This window comes from Drosophila bipectinata, chromosome 3R, assembly GCF_030179905.1.
Source record: "Drosophila bipectinata strain 14024-0381.07 chromosome 3R, DbipHiC1v2, whole genome shotgun sequence".
Lineage (NCBI taxonomy): Eukaryota > Metazoa > Arthropoda > Insecta > Diptera > Drosophilidae > Drosophila > Drosophila bipectinata.
Genome location: NC_091739.1, coordinates 19,388,428 through 19,409,108, shown reverse-complemented (window position 1 = coordinate 19,409,108; position 20,681 = coordinate 19,388,428). Strand labels below are relative to the sequence as shown.

Here is a 20,681-nt window from a genome sequence, read left to right as displayed (position 1 = left end):
AGGACGCCAAACCTCCCGAAAACCGAAAACAGAAAGCGTTTCCATTTGTTTCGAACTCCGATTGCCTGGTAATACAATCCCCGTTGGCCCTCCAACAGTTTTGTAGCGGATTATTTGTTAGTTTCACCTGTTGGCCACAACCCGCCACCCCTTCTTTCCCCATGCCCCCCATGGAAAACTCAGTGAAACTGTAATAAAAATTATTTATTAAAAGGCAACAAGTGCACTCGCAGGCTGACCTCCTTGCCGCAAAACCAAGGATTTTTCGCCAACTTCGATTGAGACATTAAAATGAGCTGGATAATGGATGGGTTGCAATTACATTTTACATAATGGCCTTAGTAACTATGGAAATATTTCAAATTTCTACGCAAAACTCGAAATAACATCATAGACAATAACTTTAAAAGCAATTATCGTTAATTGTGATGGCCATTTAAATTTAACGCATCATTAACGGCACCAGGCAAGGAAAGTAAAACAAGAGGACCCCAGAAAGCTATCATGCTGAATGAGCTTTTTTTGTTAAGAGCTTTTCGGCCCGAAACAAGACGCAGCCGAAGAGAAATTTAAGAGATGGCCAAAAACAGGAAGAGCGCCGAGCTCGTTGGTGTAGTTCATTTCCGCTCTGTCCCGAACCAAAGCGTTGCCTACTTTTGGGCGTCACTTTTTATGACCCGTTGACCCACGACCAATTGCCATCTGAGCGTGATGACAAATTTAATTACCAACACCCAAAATAATAAAAGAACCACCGTCCCGCCCGCTTACCCAACAAATATGAAAAGAAGCTGCCACTGGAGCTGCCTGGATGCGATAATCCAAGTTCAATGGAACGAACACAATTTATGGGGATTATAAAATGTGCGACATGCCTTGCGGTGCCTTTTCGCTTTCACTTGCTCTCGCTTTTTCCAATTTTTGGCAAGGTCAAGGCTTAAATTTGGCTCGGATTAAATTTTAACCAGATCCCCGACAATCCGATATCTATTTTGGATTAAGTTTTGAGTCCACTTCAGCGGCATATGTTGCGCTCGAGCAAACTGAATTCTGGCTGATACTTGCCAGTTGGAGCTGACAAGTGTCGTGAATAATTTATGACTTGCCCAGTTTCAACTGCAACATCTGCTACTGCTACTCCGGCTGGATGTCCACAAGCTCTGCATTAATTTTAATTTGTCCTGGGACCGTTTCGTGCCTCTCGAAAATTCAGCTAGATATTAAAGTGGGGGTGTGAGGTGGCATGTCCAAACAAATTCCCCAGCTGATTATATGGGAAGTGTTAAGAGCATTCCCCAACAACGCCCCACAGCACCAATTGGAAATTTGTGAACAGCATTTACTTTATTTCGTATTATTATTGCTTGGGGTTGAATCAAAAAACAGTATCTCAGACTGTGACTTTGTTTGGGGTGTGCAGCTGTGCGTATCCTTTTTAACTTAAAGCAATTTCTTTAACAAGAGGGTTGGTAACGCCAACAAGTGGCACTTGAATATGGCAATCAAAATCTCGTGGCATCGCTTATATTGTTATTGGAAGTTGAGACGACTCTCGGGTTAAATGGCTTGTGAAGCCCTCCCGCATTAACACCTCAGATGATCATTCTCAGCTGCCAAAGTACGAGTATATTTATCCGATTCCCGCAAAGAAAAGCAAAGCTCAAAACTTAAGCAGTCTGCTAAGTGGAGTGGGGAATTCCTTGTCAACGAGTTGTTCCTGAAAACCACACTGTGCAGAATTTAGACAATTATCCTTGATTTAAATAACAAGCCATATTAGGGATATAATAAGTAGAACTAAAAAGAAAGTAAAAGCTTTTCCACAGTGAAATGTTGACTTGGCTCGAATTTCTTATTTCGTCTTATTTCGCTTATCCTGCTCCTGCTGCTCCGGCTGCTCGTCTCCTTTTCAACTTTGTTTTCATTTCATTAAGGTGGCAACAATGTCAGAGACTCCTACTAATTGCAATCAAGGTAGCTTCAACTTGTTGCTGCAACAACCTCCCACATGACCACCAATTCTTTGTCTACCGGTTTTTTTTTTGTTCTCATCGTCTGATTGACGAGTTGACTGGCAAAATTAATGGATCATTGAGACCGGGTCTGGTAGGTTGACAGAAGCAATTGCATTGTACCTTGATTACACCTTTTGTGCTAGCTTTAAGATTTAGCCACTTGCTTGGCAGAATTTCGGTTTGACATTTGTAATTTATTTCACGGCAGTTGTCAGCCACGAAAACCTTTTAATTTTAATTAGAAACAAACACATTTAAGCCCACAAAACCCAAACAGGAACGGAAAATGCCAGCGCATGTTTGCTCAGCCAAAAAATGAGGTAAACAAACAACAACAAAATAAAATAAAAATACATTTTTTTGTTTTCTCGTATATATTTGTATATATTTTATAGCTTTGAGCTGAGCAAACAGAGAAGCAAAATCAACAAGCAGGCGACGCTTCAAAAGCCAAAGGCCCTTTTTATTACCTTTGTCAAATGCACAAATAGCCCAAAAATCCAAATCCACTCCCGGGGTCACCCATTCACCAAAACGGCCCTTCTCCCCACTCCCCTTTGATACGGCCCCAGTAAGCAATTCCGGTGACAAAACACAACAAACGGCTCAGGCAAATTTACACATTCTGTTGGCTACAAAAAATGTGGGCGCACAAAAAGGGTTGAAGCCCAAATGTAGCGAGCCAAAATATCCAAAAACATCTAAAGGTACACAATAAAATATTATATCGTAATAAAAACCCATCGCCCACTCTTAGATATAGAAGAGAAATGGCTGGCAGGTGTTGAGAGGGTGGTTTCAGGGGGCTCTAGTGGCTGATAGCACGATTGAGCGATTCTTTTGCCGTAATATGTATTCCTTGGGCCAGAAGCGAAACCTAAGTCAGGCATCGCAATATGTATTTAAGATTTATTGGAGATTTATGCCCGTCTTTTGCTTTGGTTAGCAGCTGCTCCACGAATTCTGGTCTAGTTTCATTTTCAAGCTATTTGGAATCTCAGATATTAGCCAGGCTTAGTTCAACAAACCAGCGATTCCATTTAATAATCACATTTATATCCCATCATTTAATATCAATATTATTATGATATATAAAATAAAATAAGCGGACAAAATGTAGCCTCTTCAGTTGCCACTCTGCCAAAAAATATTTTATGCCTAGATTTTGATTAAAATTTATAGAGAATCGATCAACAATTCGTTTGAGACATCTCGCTTGAAAATCGGATCGAAGATATGGACTCCCCAGTGGCCCATATGGCCCTTCCATGTTTTTTCGTCATTTTTGAAGGAGGTCCCCCAGAAAAATATTTTGTTTCTAAATTTCTAAATTTTCTAAAGGCATAGAATATTTAGTTCCGCTTATTGTTTTTTCCTATTAAATATGAAATGATAATCAACTCTCAAATGTTTCATGTTTTCCTTATATCTGTTGAAAACAAAAAATTGTGTATAAAAACGTTGTTGGACATGTAACGTAAAATGGGGAAGCTATTTTAATTAACTCTAATTAATTTTCTCCGCACAAAACATTATAATTATACCTAAAAAGTAAATTCAGTTCGCTTAAGTTTTTTTGTAAAAAAGCTGCAAATAAATGGGTTGCTACAGCGACTCTAATGTGTTTCAAACTTTAAAGTTTTAAACGAAATACACCAAAAATCATGCAACGACTAAAGACCTGCATTATATTTGAAAAAGTACTTTTTAGTTTGTTTCCCCAGCTCATATCCTGGAAAAAAGAAACACAATGAATAAGTTGTCGTCAAAGTTTGGCCAAAAATTTGGCATGCATTTCTCTCACCTCGAGTGCAAACCAAAAAAGTTGTCACTCCATGTCAGCACATTATTAATTCGTCGCTTCCTGTCCGTGTTTCTGGGCAAAAAGTTTGCCTCAATGTTTTTAATTAAATTTCACTTATTATTAGTATTATTTTTGACTCGTCATCGCTGTTTCATGCTAACATTGTAGTTGTTAAAGCGGCAAACAAGCAAATATGACGTGTTCCGTATATCCCACCATATATCCGAACGTACGTTCTTTGTTCGAAAATAAAACTCACCGAAAAAACAAAAACAAGCTAAATTTTTGACTAATTCCACCGAGCTGAGCAGAACAAACGAAAACGAAACCGAATGAATGGCAAAAACATTTCGATGAAAGCTGAAAATAAAATTTATGTCCGGATGTGCATATTTTTTAAAAATGGTGGTGTTTATTTTTTAATAAATTTAGTTATTTAATCATTAAAATAGAGCATATAAAATAGAATAAAATCCATAAAAAATATTTTCCATTTTTCGCTTGTTTACAAATCACACACAAAAAATGCCTCCAGGGAAGAGTATTTTATTAATTTGTGTCATCTTTGGTCAGTTTAGTCGCCGAAGAGTTTCTTGCCCAGATCCATCATCCTGTGGTTGCGGCAAACCCGCAGAGCGTCGGCCTTCTTGAGAACGGCCACTACATCGGCGTTGACGTCGACCAATTGGGACAGGAAATCCTCGTAGGCGGACTTCACGTTGGCCGGCAGGGTGCCAATCTTGACCTTCTTCAGGGTCTTGACAATGCCCTCGGCCCAGCCGGACTCCAGAGCGAACTCAGACAGCCACGGTACCAGGGGCAGAACTCCGCACATGGTCTGCATGCCCAGGAACCAAAGTTCCGAGAGATCTGACCAGTAGCCCTTGTAGGCAATGGACACCACCAGGGCGGTGGGGTCGTTGCTCTCGTCGATGTTGTAGGCGTCCCAGAGGAACCGGATGGTGGCCTGGATGTAGCGGCAGATGGAGAAGTCGTTCTGCTTGACCTTTTTCGACTGCTGCTTCAGCAGGAGCAGACCGAGAACAGCCAGATTTCCGTGAATCACCAGGTTGTCGGGTGTATCCTTCAGTTCCGGTAGGTTCTCTACCACAAACTTCAGCAGGCTGGCAAAAGTGGCTCCATCCTCGGCACGCTTGGGCTCCAACACGGTGAAGTTCATCAGGATGTTGCACAGCGCGACGATGGCGCCCCGGGCGACCTTCATTTCGGCCTGCTGTTCCGGGGTTGGCACCGGATCCGGTTCATTCATTCTCTTCAAGCGCTCAGCCCTGGGGATCGGCGGTCTCTTCCAGTGGGCAATGCTAAAGTACAGCTCCAGAGACTCTAGGAGGACTTCGTCCTGCTTGTGAGTGAACAGCACCCGCCTGGCCTCATCCTCCACGGCAAAGTGGCAAAGAGCCGGCAGCATAATCCGTAGGACATCGTTGGGCGCAACACCCTCCTTGGGGCCAGCTCGCCAGGTCTTTAGATCGTGGAAGCTCTCGTTGGCCACCTTCAGCATGAAGGGCAGGATCTTGTAGATGGCTGGTCGCATGGCAGTCGTCTCCTGGGCCAACCAAGCCGACAACACTCGCACAATGGCGATGATAAAGTTCTTGTCGCGGGGATTGGGGCTGTCTCGGATCTTGTCCTGGCTCACCCTGGTCAAAACAGCCATCACCTGGTTAAAGGCTCCCTTCAGGGCCGTATAGGTTGTCTGCTTCTCCTTGGGCTCCAGATCGAGCTGGTCCGTGGCCATGTACTCGATGCACTGCTCCAGGATCAGGAAGCAGCTGGTCATCAGATCCGCCTGCTTGAAGGTGGTCTCCAGCTTCTTCTCATCCATCTGCATGCGCACCTCGATGGCCGCCAGCTGAAGGAGCTGAAGGAAGAACTGCTTCTGCTCGTCCATGAAGGCCCACTGGATGCCAAGCACCTGAAGGGTGGTGGAAATCAGATGCAGAGCGGGGTCCCTCTGCTTGGGTCCGATCTTGGCCTTCAGGATGTCGCCGCAGCCCTTGAACAGACTCTCCGGCCAAATTTGGCCCTCCAGCGAGTTGATGACGATCTCGCGGCGGCAGGTGATCAGGATATCAGCCAGAATCCGGCACAGTTCGTACTTCCTGTCAGTGTGATCCGTTTCCATGTCCAGGGCAATCCTCTGGATCAGAGCGTGGAAGGCCGTGGGGTCCTCCGGCCAGGAGGCGACTCCAAACTTGTTCACCAACAGCACAATCAGATGCAGGGCCTCATCGGTCTGGAAGCTCTGAGCGGAGTATATCTGGGACATCTTGGGAATAGCTCCAGTGGCAAGGAGGGCCTGCTGACCGGGCTCATAGCTGGCGATGCTCTTCAGGCAACTGTAGGCCTCGCTAACCACGATCAGGTTGTCCTCATAGTCCTCGTCGTCGGCCTGCTCCACGATCTCCAGCAGCGTGGGAATAGCATCGATGATGTCCTTGTGGGTGGCCAGCTCCTCCTCCTGGCAGAAGCAGGTGAGGATCGACAAGGCCACGCTCTTGTAGACCAAGGGTGGGCAATCGCTTGGCAGGTCCTTGGACACCAGAAGCTTCTTCAGAAAGGGGAATCCAATGGCCTCGAACAGCAGCTTCTTGCCGGCAGAATTGCAATCCTTGCCCTTCACCAATTTGGTGACCATGAACAGGGCCGCGAACTTCTCCGTATCGCTTCGAGTGCCCTTCAACAGGTTGGCGCACTTGCGCACTGGCTCCGGCACGTCCGTCATCCTGGATTCGTTATCCGGGTATGTATATCACGGTCTGTATCTGCTACTTGTCGGATAAATATATAAATATATATGTAGTTGCGGCGTGGCCTTCTATAAATATCTCCTCCTCACACTTTCACTTGGCTACAGTTTTCCCGTTGGCTGTCTCTGCTGATCCTCCTTCTCGGGCTTTTCTGGGTTCCGTGTTCGCTCGACGACGCACTCTCGCGCACTGATCCCGCCGCCAGTGGAAAACTCACTCGCGAGTGGCTTTCCCCATTTTCCAAAAGCCCAACGGCGGTGTGCAGCTGTCGCTGTTCGAGGAACGAGGAAAACCTACACACAATTTATTTTTACATCGATCATACACTTTTCTAGCAGAGGGTATTTCAAGTTTTATATTTTTCTATACTTATATATAGTTTTAACAAACATTTTCCTTCTAAAGAACACGTTTAAGCCTCTTTAAATCATTGAAAATCATGATAAGATTTTATAGAAATATTCATAAAGTGTATCAACTTAAGGGACTTTAAGTTTTTTCACTTTCTACGGCCTATAGAATTCGGAAAATATTTGAAATCAAACGGATGACCAATGCAGTGCTCGGTGCTCTTCAATTTTCATTTTCCACAGACCCTCTCTCTCGAGTGCCATTGTATATATTTAGAAAATGATTTTCGTTTTTCCGACTTTTTCGTGTTTACGTTTTAGTCAACTGTGAAATTTACGCTGCCGACTGCATTTCTTCCAGAATATTTTAGATACGTATTTGCACTCTCTGATGAATTTCGGCCTCTATTGTATGTATGTATGTATGTACAGACAAATATGTATTCCCAAAAAATCTCCTTAAATACCTAAACATTTGGAATAGGTGGCGGTGTGGTGTTTGCATCAACATCCAGGCGTATAAATAACCAAAAAAAACCCCCACTCTGTGCAACGGAGTACACGGGAATATATGAAATACATTTGGTTATATGTTCTGTACAAATGAATTATAAATTTAACTTAGTTATATAGCACATTGTTATATGGATCACAAATTTGCATATTTAATTTAAATGCGATGCCATGGGATGGGATGCTTTTTGCTTTTCTGGCTTGGGGTCAATGAATTTAATTGCACATCGCACTTTGTTTTCAATTCAATTAATTTCCAGAGAATCAATTTTAAAATTTCGTTATTTTTAAATGTACACTTTCTGATTTATTGTTTATTTTTACTAAATGACGTAGCTAAACATTTATGTTTTCATGTATTCATGTATCAGCTTTTGGCAAATATCCCCAATTAACCCTTTACAAATGGTTTAGTTGCTATTTTATTTTATTTTTTTATCATCTCTTTTTGTAACAATTGTTGTTTCGCTGCCATGATTGTTCGATTTTTTAAAACATCTGCTGCTGTATGATATATTTTACATCCACAGAGCTACATACGAAAAAGACATCACTTCGACCATTTATTATTTTGGCATTTAAATCTGTTGCCACAATTTTAGATATTTATTTGCTAATGAGCCACAAAATCTGCCACATTCACGAGAATTTTCTCAAAAGAGGAAATTTCTCTCGCAATTATTCCTCACCATTTGAATGTATGAAAATTCCATTTAATCTTTAACACGATTTCAGGGCCAGAGAAGTCGGTTACTCGGTCGGCATTGGCTTTATATGTACATATATGGCTCATAATGCAAATGAAAAACTTTATCCATTCTGGATTATTTACTGCCGTCCAAAATGCAAATTTGTCTGTGCCAGCGGACCCGCTTGATTTCAGAGAACCGAAAAAAACATATACATTACACGTATGTATATATGCATCGATATATGGGTGGAAGCACTACACATACTGATGGCACTCGACCCAAGTGCAAATCGGATCCCATATTTGCCTTTGTTATTATTATATTGGTCGGGATAACGTGGCCCGGACGCCAAGCGGTCGATGAATGTGGCCATTTGACCGTTTTTGGGGAAAACGCAGCTTAATTGCGTTGCTAGCAATTTCAATAATTGGGTTATAACGAAATTGATTAATTTTTACATTGCACTAATTATGTGCCAGGGCAAATCCATGGCGATTGTTATCATTATAATTATAAAACGGAAATATGCTAAGGGTATTTGTTTGTTTTCATTCGGATGCGCACTCGATGCCCAGTTTCTGGCGCCTTTGAAAATGTCTCTTTACTTGGGAGTGATGAGCTAAAGCCCCTATGGAGTGATGGCTATATCTTCCCCAATTCGAAGCCGATTCTCAAGAAGTGTACCTTAACCGATTTCTGGATCGATTCTTCACTGTTCTGCATCAAAACCCTGAGGAAAAATATTTTTCAGATTTTTTGTTCATTTTTCTGATGGGTTCCCTTGAAAATGGGGTTTTCCCCTCTAGGGCTCACTGTGATGACTATATCTTCCCCAATTCGCATCCGATTCTCAAGAGGAGTACCTTAAACGATTTTGGGATCGATTCTCCACCATTCAGCATCAAAACCCTGAGACAAAATATTTTTCAGATTTTTTGTCCATTTTTCTGATGGGCCCCTTGAAAATGGGGTTTTCCTCTATGGGGCCCACAGCGATGGCTATATCTTCCCCAATTCAAATCCGATTCTCAAGCGGAATACCTTAAACGATTTCTGGATCGATTCTCCACCATTCTGCATCAAAACCCTGAGACAAAATATTTTTCAGATTTTTTGTCCATTTTTCTGATGGGCCCCTTGAAAATGGGGTTTTCCTCTATGGGGCCCACAGCGATGGCTATATCTTCCCCAATTCAAATCCGATTCTCAAGCGGAATACCTTAAACGATTTCTGGATCGATTCTTCACCATTCTGCATCAAAACCCTGAGACAAAATATTTTTCAGATTTTTTGTCCATTTTTCTGATGGGCCCCTTGAAAATGGGGTTTTCCTCTATGGGGCCCACAGCGATGGCTATATCTTCCCCAATTCAAATCCGATTCTCAAGCGGAATACCTTAAACGATTTCTGGATCGATTCTCCACCATTCTGCATCAAAACCCTGAGACAAAATATTTTTCAGATTTTTTGTCCATTTTTCTAATGGGCCCCTTTAAAATGGGGTTTTTCTCTATAGGGCCCACAGCGATGGCTATATCTTCCCCAATTCAAATCCGATTCTCAAGCGGAATACCTTAAACGATTTCTGGATCGATTCTCCACCATTCTGCATCAAAACCCTGAGACAAAATATTTTTCAGATTTTTTGTCCATTTTTCTGATGGGCCCCTTGAAAATGGGGTTTTCCTCTATAGGGCCCACAGCGATGGCTATATCTTCCCCAATTCAAATCCGATTCTCAAGCGGAATACCTTTAACGATTTCTGGATCGATTCTCCACCATTCTGCATCAAAACCCTGAGACAAAATATTTTTCAGATTTTTTGTCCATTTTTCTGATGGCGTCCCTTAAAAATGGGGTTTTCCCCTATAGGGCCCACAGCGATGGCTATATCTTCCCCAATTCAAATCCGATTCTCAAGCGGAATACCTTTAACGATTTCTGGATCGATTCTCCACCATTCTGCATCAAAACCCTGAGACAAAATATTTTTCAGATTTTTTGTCCATTTTTCTAATGGGCCCCTTTAAAATGGGGTTTTTCTCTATAGGGCCCACAGCGATGGCTATATCTTCCCCAATTCAAATCCGATTCTCAAGCGGAATACCTTAAACGATTTCTGGATCAATTCTCCACCATTCTGCATCAAAGCCCTGAGACAAAATATTTTTCAGATTTTTTGTCCATTTTTCTGATGGCGTCCCTTAAAAATGGGGTTTTCCCCTATAGAGCCCACAGCGATGGCTATATCTTCCCCAATTCAAATCCGATTCTCAAGCGGAATACCTTTAACGATTTCTGGATCGATTCTCCACCATTCTGCATCAAAACCCTAAGACAAAATATTTTTCAGATTTTTTGTCCATTTTTCTAATGGGTTCCCTTGAAAATGGGTTTTCCCCTATAGGGCCCACAGCGATGGCTATATCTTCCCCAATTCAAATCCGATTCTCAAGCGGAATACCTTTAACGATTTCTGGATCGATTCTCCACCATTCTGCATCAAAACCCTGAGACAAAATATTTTTCAGATTTTTTGTCCATTTTTCTAATGGGCCCCTTTAAAATGGGGTTTTTCTCTATAGGGCCCACAGCGATGGCTATATCTTCCCCAATTCAAATCCGATTCTCAAGCGGAATACCTTAAACGATTTCTGGATCTATTCTCCACCATTCTGCATCAAAACCCTGAGACAAAATATTTTTCAGATTTTTTGTCCATTTTCTGATGGGCCCCTTGAAAATGGGGTTTTGCTCTATAGGGCCCACAGCGATGGCTATATCTTCCCCAATTCAAATCCGATTCTCAAGCGGAATACCTTAAACGATTTCTGGATCGATTCTCCACCATTCTGCATCAAAACCCTGAGACAAAATATTTTTCAGATTTTTTGTCCATTTTTCTGATGGGCCTCTTGAAAATGGGGTTTTCCTCTATAGGGCCCACAGCGATGGCTATATCTTCGCCAATTCAAATCCGATTCTTAAGCGGTATACCTTAAACGATTTCTGGATCGATTCCCTACCATTCTGCATCAAAACCCTGAGACAAAATATTTTTCAGATTTTTTGTCCATTTTTCTGATGGGCCCCTTGAAAATGGGGTTTTCCTCTATAGGGCCCACAGCGATGGCTATATCTTCCCCAATTCAAATCCGATTCTCAAGCGGAATACCTTAAACGATTTCTGGATCGATTCTCCACCATTCTGCATCAAAACCCTGAGACAAAATATTTTTCATATTTTTTGTCCATTTTTCTGGTGGGCCCCTTGAAAATGGGGTTTTCCTCTATAGGGCCCACAGCGATGGCTATATCTTCCCCAATTCAAATCCGATTCTCAAGCGGAATACCTTAAACGATTTCTGGATCTATTCTCCACCATTCTGCATCAAAACCCTGAGACAAAATATTTTTCATATTTTTTGTCCATTTTTCTGATGGGCCCCTTGAAAATGGGGTTTTCCTCTATAGGGCCCACAGCGATGGCTATATCTTCCCCAATTCAAATCCGATTCTCAAGCGGAATACCTTAAACGATTTCTGGATCGATTCTCCACCATTCTGCATCAAAACCCTGAGACAAAATATTTTTCAGATTTTTTGTCCATTTTTCTGATGGGCCCCTTGAAAATGGGGTTTTCCTCTATAGGGCCCACAGCGATGGCTATATCTTCCCCAATTCAAATCCGATTCTCAAGCGGAATACCTTAAACGATTTCTGGATCGATTCTCCACCATTCTGCATCAAAACCCTGAGACAAAATATTTTTCAGATTTTTTGTCCATTTTTCTGATGGGTTCCCTTAAAAATGGGGTTTTCCCCTATAGGGCCCACAGCGATGGCTATATCTTCCCCAATTCAAATCCGATTCTCAAGCGGAATACCTTAAACGATTTCTGGATCGATTCTCCACCATTCTGCATCAAAACCCTGAGAAAAAATATTTTTCAGATTTTTTGTCCATTTTTCTGATGGGCCCCTTGAAAATGGGGTTTTCCTCTATAAGGCCCACAGCGATGGCTATATCTTCCCCAATTCAAATCCGATTCTTAAGCGGTATACCTTAAACGATTTCTGGATCGATTCCCTACCATTCTGCATCAAAACCCTGAGACAAAATATTTTTCAGATTTTTTGTCCATTTTTCTGATGGGCCCCTTGAAAATGGGGTTTTCCTCTATAGGGCCCACAGCGATGGCTATATCTTCCCCAATTCAAATCCGATTCTCAAGCGGAATACCTTAAACGATTTCTGGATCGATTCTCCACCATTCTGCATCAAAACCCTGAGACAAAATATTTTTCATATTTTTTGTCCATTTTTCTGGTGGGCCCCTTGAAAATGGGGTTTTCCTCTATAGGGCCCACAGCGATGGCTATATCTTCCCCAATTCAAATCCGATTCTCAAGCGGAATACCTTAAACGATTTCTGGATCGATTCTCCACCATTCTGCATCAAAACCCTGAGACAAAATATTTTTCAGATTTTTTGTCCATTTTTCTGATGGGTTCCCTTAAAAATGGGGTTTTCCCCTATAGGGCCCACAGCGATGGCTATATCTTCCCCAATTCAAATCCGATTCTCAAGCGGAATACCTTAAACGATTTCTGGATCGATTCTCCACCATTCTGCATCAAAACCCTGAGACAAAATATTTTTCAGATTTTTTGTCCATTTTTCTGATGGGTTCCCTTAAAAATGGGGTTTTCCCCTATAGGGCCCACAGCGATGGCTATATCTTCCCCAATTCAAATCCGATTCTCAAGCGGAATACCTTAAACGATTTCTGGATCGATTCTCCACCATTCTGCATCAAAACCCTGAGAAAAAATATTTTTCAGATTTTTTGTCCATTTTCTGATGGGCCCCTTGAAAATGGGGTTTTGCTCTATAGGGCCCACAGCGATGGCTATATCTTCCCCAATTCAAATCCGATTCTCAAGCGGAATACCTTAAACGATTTCTGGATCTATTCTCCACCATTCTGCATCAAAACCCTGAGACAAAATATTTTTCAGATTTTTTGTCCATTTTCTGATGGGCCCCTTGAAAATGGGGTTTTGCTCTATAGGGCCCACAGCGATGGCTATATCTTCCCCAATTCAAATCCGATTCTCAAGCGGAATACCTTAAACGATTTCTGGATCGATTCTCCACCATTCTGCATCAAAACCCTGAGACAAAATATTTTTCAGATTTTTTGTCCATTTTTCTGATGGGCCTCTTGAAAATGGGGTTTTCCTCTATAGGGCCCACAGCGATGGCTATATCTTCGCCAATTCAAATCCGATTCTTAAGCGGTATACCTTAAACGATTTCTGGATCGATTCCCTACCATTCTGCATCAAAACCCTGAGACAAAATATTTTTCAGATATTTTGTCCATTTTTCTGATGGGCCCCTTGAAAATGGGGTTTTCCTCTATAGGGCCCACAGCGATGGCTATATCTTCCCCAATTCAAATCCGATTCTCAAGCGGAATACCTTAAACGATTTCTGGATCGATTCTCCACCATTCTGCATCAAAACCCTGAGACAAAATATTTTTCATATTTTTTGTCCATTTTTCTGGTGGGCCCCTTGAAAATGGGGTTTTCCTCTATAGGGCCCACAGCGATGGCTATATCTTCCCCAATTCAAATCCGATTCTCAAGCGGAATACCTTAAACGATTTCTGGATCTATTCTCCACCATTCTGCATCAAAACCCTGAGACAAAATATTTTTCATATTTTTTGTCCATTTTTCTGATGGGCCCCTTGAAAATGGGGTTTTCCTCTATAGGGCCCACAGCGATGGCTATATCTTCCCCAATTCAAATCCGATTCTCAAGCGGAATACCTTAAACGATTTCTGGATCGATTCTCCACCATTCTGCATCAAAACCCTGAGACAAAATATTTTTCAGATTTTTTGTCCATTTTTCTGATGGGCCCCTTGAAAATGGGGTTTTCCTCTATAGGGCCCACAGTGATGGCTATATCTTCCCCAATTCAAATCCGATTCTCAAGCGGAATACCTTAACCGATTTCTGGATCGATTCTTCACTGTTCTGCATCAAGACCCTGAGGAAAAATATTTTTCAGATTTTTTGTTCATTTTTCTGATGGGTTCCCTTAAAAATGGGGTTTTCCCCTATAGGGCCCACAGCGATGGCTATATCTTCCCCAATTCAAATCCGATTCTCAAGCGGAATACCTTAAACGATTTCTGGATCGATTCCACCATTCTGCGTCAAAACCCTGAGACAAAATATTTTTCAGATTTTTTGTCCATTTTTCTGATGGGCCTCTTGAAAATGGGGTTTTCCTCTATAGGGCCCACAGCGATGGCTATATCTTCGCCAATTCAAATCCGATTCTTAAGCGGTATACCTTAAACGATTTCTGGATCGATTCCCTACCATTCTGCATCAAAACCCTGAGACAAAATATTTTTCAGATTTTTTGTCCATTTTTCTGATGGGCCCCTTGAAAATGGGGTTTTCCTCTATAGGGCCCACAGCGATGGCTATATCTTCCCCAATTCAAATCCGATTCTCAAGCGGAATACCTTAAACGATTTCTGGATCGATTCTCCACCATTCTGCATCAAAACCCTGAGACAAAATATTTTTCATATTTTTTGTCCATTTTTCTGGTGGGCCCCTTGAAAATGGGGTTTTCCTCTATAGGGCCCACAGCGATGGCTATATCTTCCCCAATTCAAATCCGATTCTCAAGCGGAATACCTTAAACGATTTCTGGATCTATTCTCCACCATTCTGCATCAAAACCCTGAGACAAAATATTTTTCAGATTTTTTGTCCATTTTCTGATGGGCCCCTTGAAAATGGGGTTTTGCTCTATAGGGCCCACAGCGATGGCTATATCTTCCCCAATTCAAATCCGATTCTCAAGCGGAATACCTTAAACGATTTCTGGATCGATTCTCCACCATTCTGCATCAAAACCCTGAGACAAAATATTTTTCAGATTTTTTGTCCATTTTTCTGATGGGCCCCTTGAAAATGGGGTTTTCCTCTATAGGGCCCACAGCGATGGCTATATCTTCCCCAATTCAAATCCGATTCTCAAGCGGAATACCTTAAACGATTTCTGGATCGATTCTCCACCGCTCTGCATCAAAACCCTGAGACAAAATATTTTTCAGATTTTTTGTCCATTTTTTTGATGGGCCCCTTGAAAATGGGGTTTTCCTCTATAGGGCCCACAGCGATGGCTATATCTTCCCCAATTCAAATCCGATTCTCAAGCGGAATACCTTAAACGATTTCTGGATCGATTCTCCACCATTCTGCATCAAAACCCTGAGACAAAATATTTTTCAGATTTTTTGTCCATTTTTCTGATGGGCCCCTTGAAAATGGGGTTTTCCTCTATAGGGCCCACCGCGATGGCTATATCTTCCCCAATTCAAATCCGATTCTCAAGCGGAATACCTTAAACGATTTCTGGATCGATTCTCCACCATTATGCATCAAAACCCTGAGACAAAATATTTTTCATATTTTTTGTCCATTTTTCTGATGGGCCCCTTGAAAATGGGGTTTTCCTCTATAGGGCCCACAGCGATGGCTATATCTTCCCCAATTCAAATCCGATTCTCAAGCGGAATACCTTAAACGATTTCTGGATCGATTCTCCACCATTCTGCATCAAAACCCTGAGACAAAATATTTTTCAGATTTTTTGTCCATTTTTCTGATGGGTTCCCTTAAAAATGGGGTTTTCCCCTATAGGGCCCACAGCGATGGCTATATCTTCCCCAATTCAAATCCGATTCTCAAGCGGAATACCTTAAACGATTTCTGGATCGATTCTCCACCATTCTGCATCAAAACCCTGAGACAAAATATTTTTCAGATTTTTTGTCCATTTTTCTGATGGGTTCCCTTAAAAATGGGGTTTTCCCCTATAGGGCCCACAGCGATGGCTATATCTTCCCCAATTCAAATCCGATTCTCAAGCGGAATACCTTAAACGATTTCTGGATCGATTCTCCACCATTCTGCATCAAAACCCTGAGAAAAAATATTTTTCAGATTTTTTGTCCATTTTTCTGATGGGCCCCTTGAAAATGGGGTTTTCCTCTATAAGGCCCACAGCGATGGCTATATCTTCCCCAATTCAAATCCCAATTCAAATCCGATTCTCAAGCGGAGTACCTCAAATGATTTTTTCCATATATAAACGCGTATTTTCAGAAACTTGAGTGAGTGTTTTGAGATAACCATAATAATTCACCGAACATTGATAAGGCACAAAATAGACTCTGATTAAATTACTCTTTATGAGAAAGAACCTGTCATATTTCTTTCGAAGCAGTATAAATATTTTTAAATTCAGTCTTGATTTATATTTCGTTAATAACGCAACTATTTTACCACCACAAAACATTTTTCTTTGAATCACTATCAACAAATCCTCTTATCATGAACAAAATATCAGTTTTTGTAATATTTTCTGTGGCGCTTTCAATACTGTCAATGTGTCAAGCAAATCCTAAAATCGTTTATATTAAATTCACGGAGTTACACGATCTTATCGACACTATGAATAAGTCTATGGAATTCTATAAAGGTAGTCTCGAAAACCGATTTGGTCAGGCGCAAAATTTAAGCTCTCTGGCACGTGAAAAGTACCGGGAAGGTCATAATTCTATGTCCGAGTGGTGCAATCAGCTCAACATCACCGCCGACATTGTTATTCCCTTAATGAGTTCCAATCAGTCTTCTGATGCTCAAAACAATATATTTCAAAACATCACCGCGACAGTACTTATTCCGGGTTTTGAGAAAGTAGGCGGATCTTTGAATGGTTGGGAGGAAATCTCTAACAAAATGGATGAAATTGCAAGCCTGTTCCGAAGGTTTTTGGTCCAATTGTACCAGGATTTCAGGCCAGATGGATTCTACGGAAAGGAGAAAATCAGACTGCAGGAAAGGCTTACCGAAGTTAAAGCGTTGAATGAGTTGTTTCAAAATAAAAAAAATCAATTTAGACGTTTTGAGGTAATTAATTACGAAATTAGAAGGGAATTGGAAGAAGAAAAATGGAATCTATATTCACTTCAATCTTTTATCATATCCAATCCAGTAAGTAAAGAAATTTGTAAAAAAAAATCGTCATTTGGTTTAATCTTTCTTTACTGTAGATTATTCCTAACTATTATTCGTTTTGTTATTAACTTTTAAGTTTGAAGGAGTACTTTTTAATAAATAATGTATGTATATTTCCAGATAAATGTCTTAGTGATGAAAGGACCTTCCCATTTAATTGAAGAATTAAATCGAATGAGGGATGACTGTTTGTCATTCCTTACGTCAAACTAATATTTAAATTTTAAATGTATTATTTTCTGCTTGATTTTATTTAATATCACAACAATTATATTCCAAAATAAAATAACTCATCAATTTTTGAAATAATTGCTATATTTTTTTAATAAAATCGGATGAAAAGTGTATAAAGTTACCTCATTTTTATAGGGATACACTCCTAACCTTTTCAGCCATTTTTCAACAATGTAAGGACCATGAAAACTTGCACTTCTACTTCCGCTTCCAGTTCCGCTTCCTATTTCACATTCTGCCTTTGTGTGAGCCGAAGGCAGCAAACATCGATATTCGACCACAGTCCGCAGTTTGCAGAGCTGTTTCGAAATGTTTTGACAAATGATTTTGTTTATATTTTCCTTTTCATCGAAGCCTCCAATGGCGACACTCTTGCGGCTATTCCCCGCTGCCACCAGTCACCAGTTACTGGTCCCTGGTCGTCGTCCCTGGTCCTTCCCCAATCCACAATCCCATAGATAACAATGAGAAAGTTTCGACTTTCAGCTGGCCTAAAGATCATCAACATTGATTTCAACTTTTTGGCGGGCGGGCGTCGTCAATAACATTCAGTGATTGTCATCATCTCAGCAGCTCCACCCAGGCCAAGTTTGGCGATTGCCGACTTGTCTGGGCGTGGCACTGTTCCAATTTGCAGCCAGGACCCCAATAGAAAAGGAAAAAATAAATTGTCTGTCATTATGAGCTTTAAGTTGGTCAACGAATAATTTCGCTTTCGATGAGCTTGGGTTCAGCGAAGTTCATCCAAGTTGTGGCAGGCGGAAATTAATCTTTATAATGTCGACGGCATTCGGTATTGTAATCAGGCAAACAGCTTTCCTTATTTCCTTAATAGGATTTAAGAAGGATTCTGGTAAATAATGATTGGTGTAAAGAACAAAAATATTTTATTAATATTATAATTAAAACTTATATTTTTAGAAGAAAAATTTCTAAAGAAACATGAAAAGGAATTTAAAACAGTTTGGAATCTTAAGTTCCTGCCATATGGAGGAAAATCCCAGCTGTGGCTCCCAGCTTCTTTCACCCACCAGGACCCTTGGCCGCCCCCAATGGATGAGTTCAAAATAATCACTCATACACGTGCACACCGTTGTACCTCTTCCTTCTGCCAACAGAAGGAAGTTTCGATTTCCCCGCTTTGGAACCTTTTTTGCTGGCGAGCGTGTCCTGATTGTTTGCGAAGGCTGGCACGTGTCAATTTATATTTAAATTTAAATGCAAAAACCGAATCAAAATTCCAGGCGTTCAGAATAGAATTAAATTTCAAAAGGCGGCAGCCAACAGGACGGCAGAATTCTCGCAAAACAATCATATTTTCCGAAAGGCATCTGCCGGCTGTTAACGGTTTTGGTTTACACAATATTAATGGCTGATTAATGTGGGCGAGCAGCTGCAGAGTGGAGCCTGTTGGGTGGAGCATGGAGCGTGGTTTCCTGAAGGACTCGCAACGTTAACCGATTCTTCCGAAAATTCTTTAAAGTTTAAACAGATCGTCTTTTCAGCACAATGTATTCCGATGGAAGCACTCGGTAAAGTCTCAATGTAAATATTCCTGTAAATATTATATTAAGGAAATAAAAATCATAAAAAATGAAATTTAAAATTCTTCTTCGAGTGTGTGAGTCGGACGGTCGTCATCCCGTAAAACTTTTGTAATTGTGGGCCCATTGTTCACTTCAACTCGTATTCAGTTGTTGCTCGCAACAGAAGAAGTGGCAGCCGAGATTGGGAAATCGGGGCCTCCAAGAGTCGACAACAAATTATGCAAATCCCCTTTTGAATGGCTTATCCTTCATGAATTTATATCGAAACGCAAAGCCAATGACGACGCGGCCTTAAGGCGTTGGCGGTGGCGTTGGCCATTGGAACAATAAAAGCTCATTTGTTGCTATTATCATTTCACTAACAAATAACAAATCATCGAGCAAACCGTTCGTTATATCCCTGGTAGATGCTCTCGGGTCGAAGGGGCTCCTGCCAGGACCTTGTGGCGGTGTGGGCACCCCGAAACGTGTTTACCTCAACGGCAACAACAAATACCCCAGGACGGCAAGCTGAGGCTGCAGAAACGGCTGCCAATAAATTCTGTTAATAAACCAAAAGTTGTTAATTTAAATGATTTATATCTGGAGAGCTGGCGAAGACCAGGACCGTTGGGGGGCAACAACGGAAGTGAGCAGGTTGGCTTGAAGGGAGGAGAATGGAGGGACACGGAAAGTAAATTCCACCCGGTAGCCGGGCCAATGGGCTTGTTATTGCTGAGCCTCAAAAATTCTCGTAATTTGGCATAACCTTTTGGGCCGGGCTACAGCTCATTCCGGGGCCTTATTTGCCTTCCGTTTGGTTGCTTAGAACCCATACACTTGAAAAAATAACCTGTTATCCTGTCTCTTACTAGATACTACATTGTATTTTATATTCCTAAGGATTAAAGCTAAAGGTAGATTTTTCAATATCATTTGTTTCTTGTCTTTGGTTATATTCTATATAACCATATAACCATTCTATATAACCATATCTATATATATTCTAGATATTTTTTTCTGTGTAGACTACCCAACTCCTCGGTTAAGTTTTGTGTGGCCGGGCAATAGGTCAAAGTCGGCATGCCAGTGGAAGCTGGGAAGCAGCCACTAGCTGAAGGCAGGGAGCTAGCTAAATGGCTGGCTGGGTGGAGAAGATTGGGTGGGCTGTCCGTGCCCGTCAGCTTAAACCAATTTACGTTGCCGATGTCTTCATCGCCGAGGCCGTGTGTCCGTATCCGCATCCGTGTCCGTAGCCTGTGAATCGTGCACCCAAAACGCCGTGTGTCATGAATTATGGCGCCTCCCGCAAGCGGCACAACTGTGCGTATGCGTAATTTGGCAAAGCGGACTGGACAAGGCCATCCTATCAGGCCCATCTTCCTGCCACGCCCCTTGTCCTGTTTATACATTATACATAGATTCGCGTACACATAGATATTTGGAAATCAAGCCTGGACAGCCGTGGACTTGGACTGTGGACCAGGATAATATATACACCCATAAACGTATATATATATAAATTTATGCCCTTTTGTTTGCAGTCGAAATTATTTCATTTGTTTGTGTTTATTACGGCCAGATCTCGTCCATTGCCAAGCCACGTTTAAAGGAAAACATCGTTCATTTTCCACAGCGTTTACTTTT

At 41.5% G+C, this 20,681-nt stretch overlaps 1 protein-coding gene across 3 annotated transcripts; it reads right to left on the bottom strand.

Moving 5' to 3' along the window:
* Nucleotides 1–4,230: 4,230 nt before the first annotated feature.
* On the bottom strand, nt 4,231–6,796 carry Neurochondrin (neurochondrin). Of its 3 annotated transcripts, none has more exons than XM_017245231.3 (2): nt 6,680–6,796; nt 4,231–6,608 (listed from the first exon to the last, which is right to left on the bottom strand). In XM_017245231.3, the coding sequence occupies exon 2, from the start codon at nt 6,563–6,565 to the stop codon at nt 4,394–4,396; it is 2,172 nt and encodes a 723-aa protein (XP_017100720.2). In that variant the 5' UTR covers nt 6,566–6,608; nt 6,680–6,796; the 3' UTR covers nt 4,231–4,393. The 3 variants fall into 3 exon arrangements, with proteins under 3 accessions (XP_017100720.2, XP_017100721.2, XP_017100723.2); XM_017245232.3 differs by having other exon boundaries at nt 4,231–6,611; nt 6,680–6,793; XM_017245234.3 differs by having other exon boundaries at nt 4,231–6,605; nt 6,680–6,793.
* Between the last annotated feature and the right edge of the window lie 13,885 nt (nt 6,797–20,681).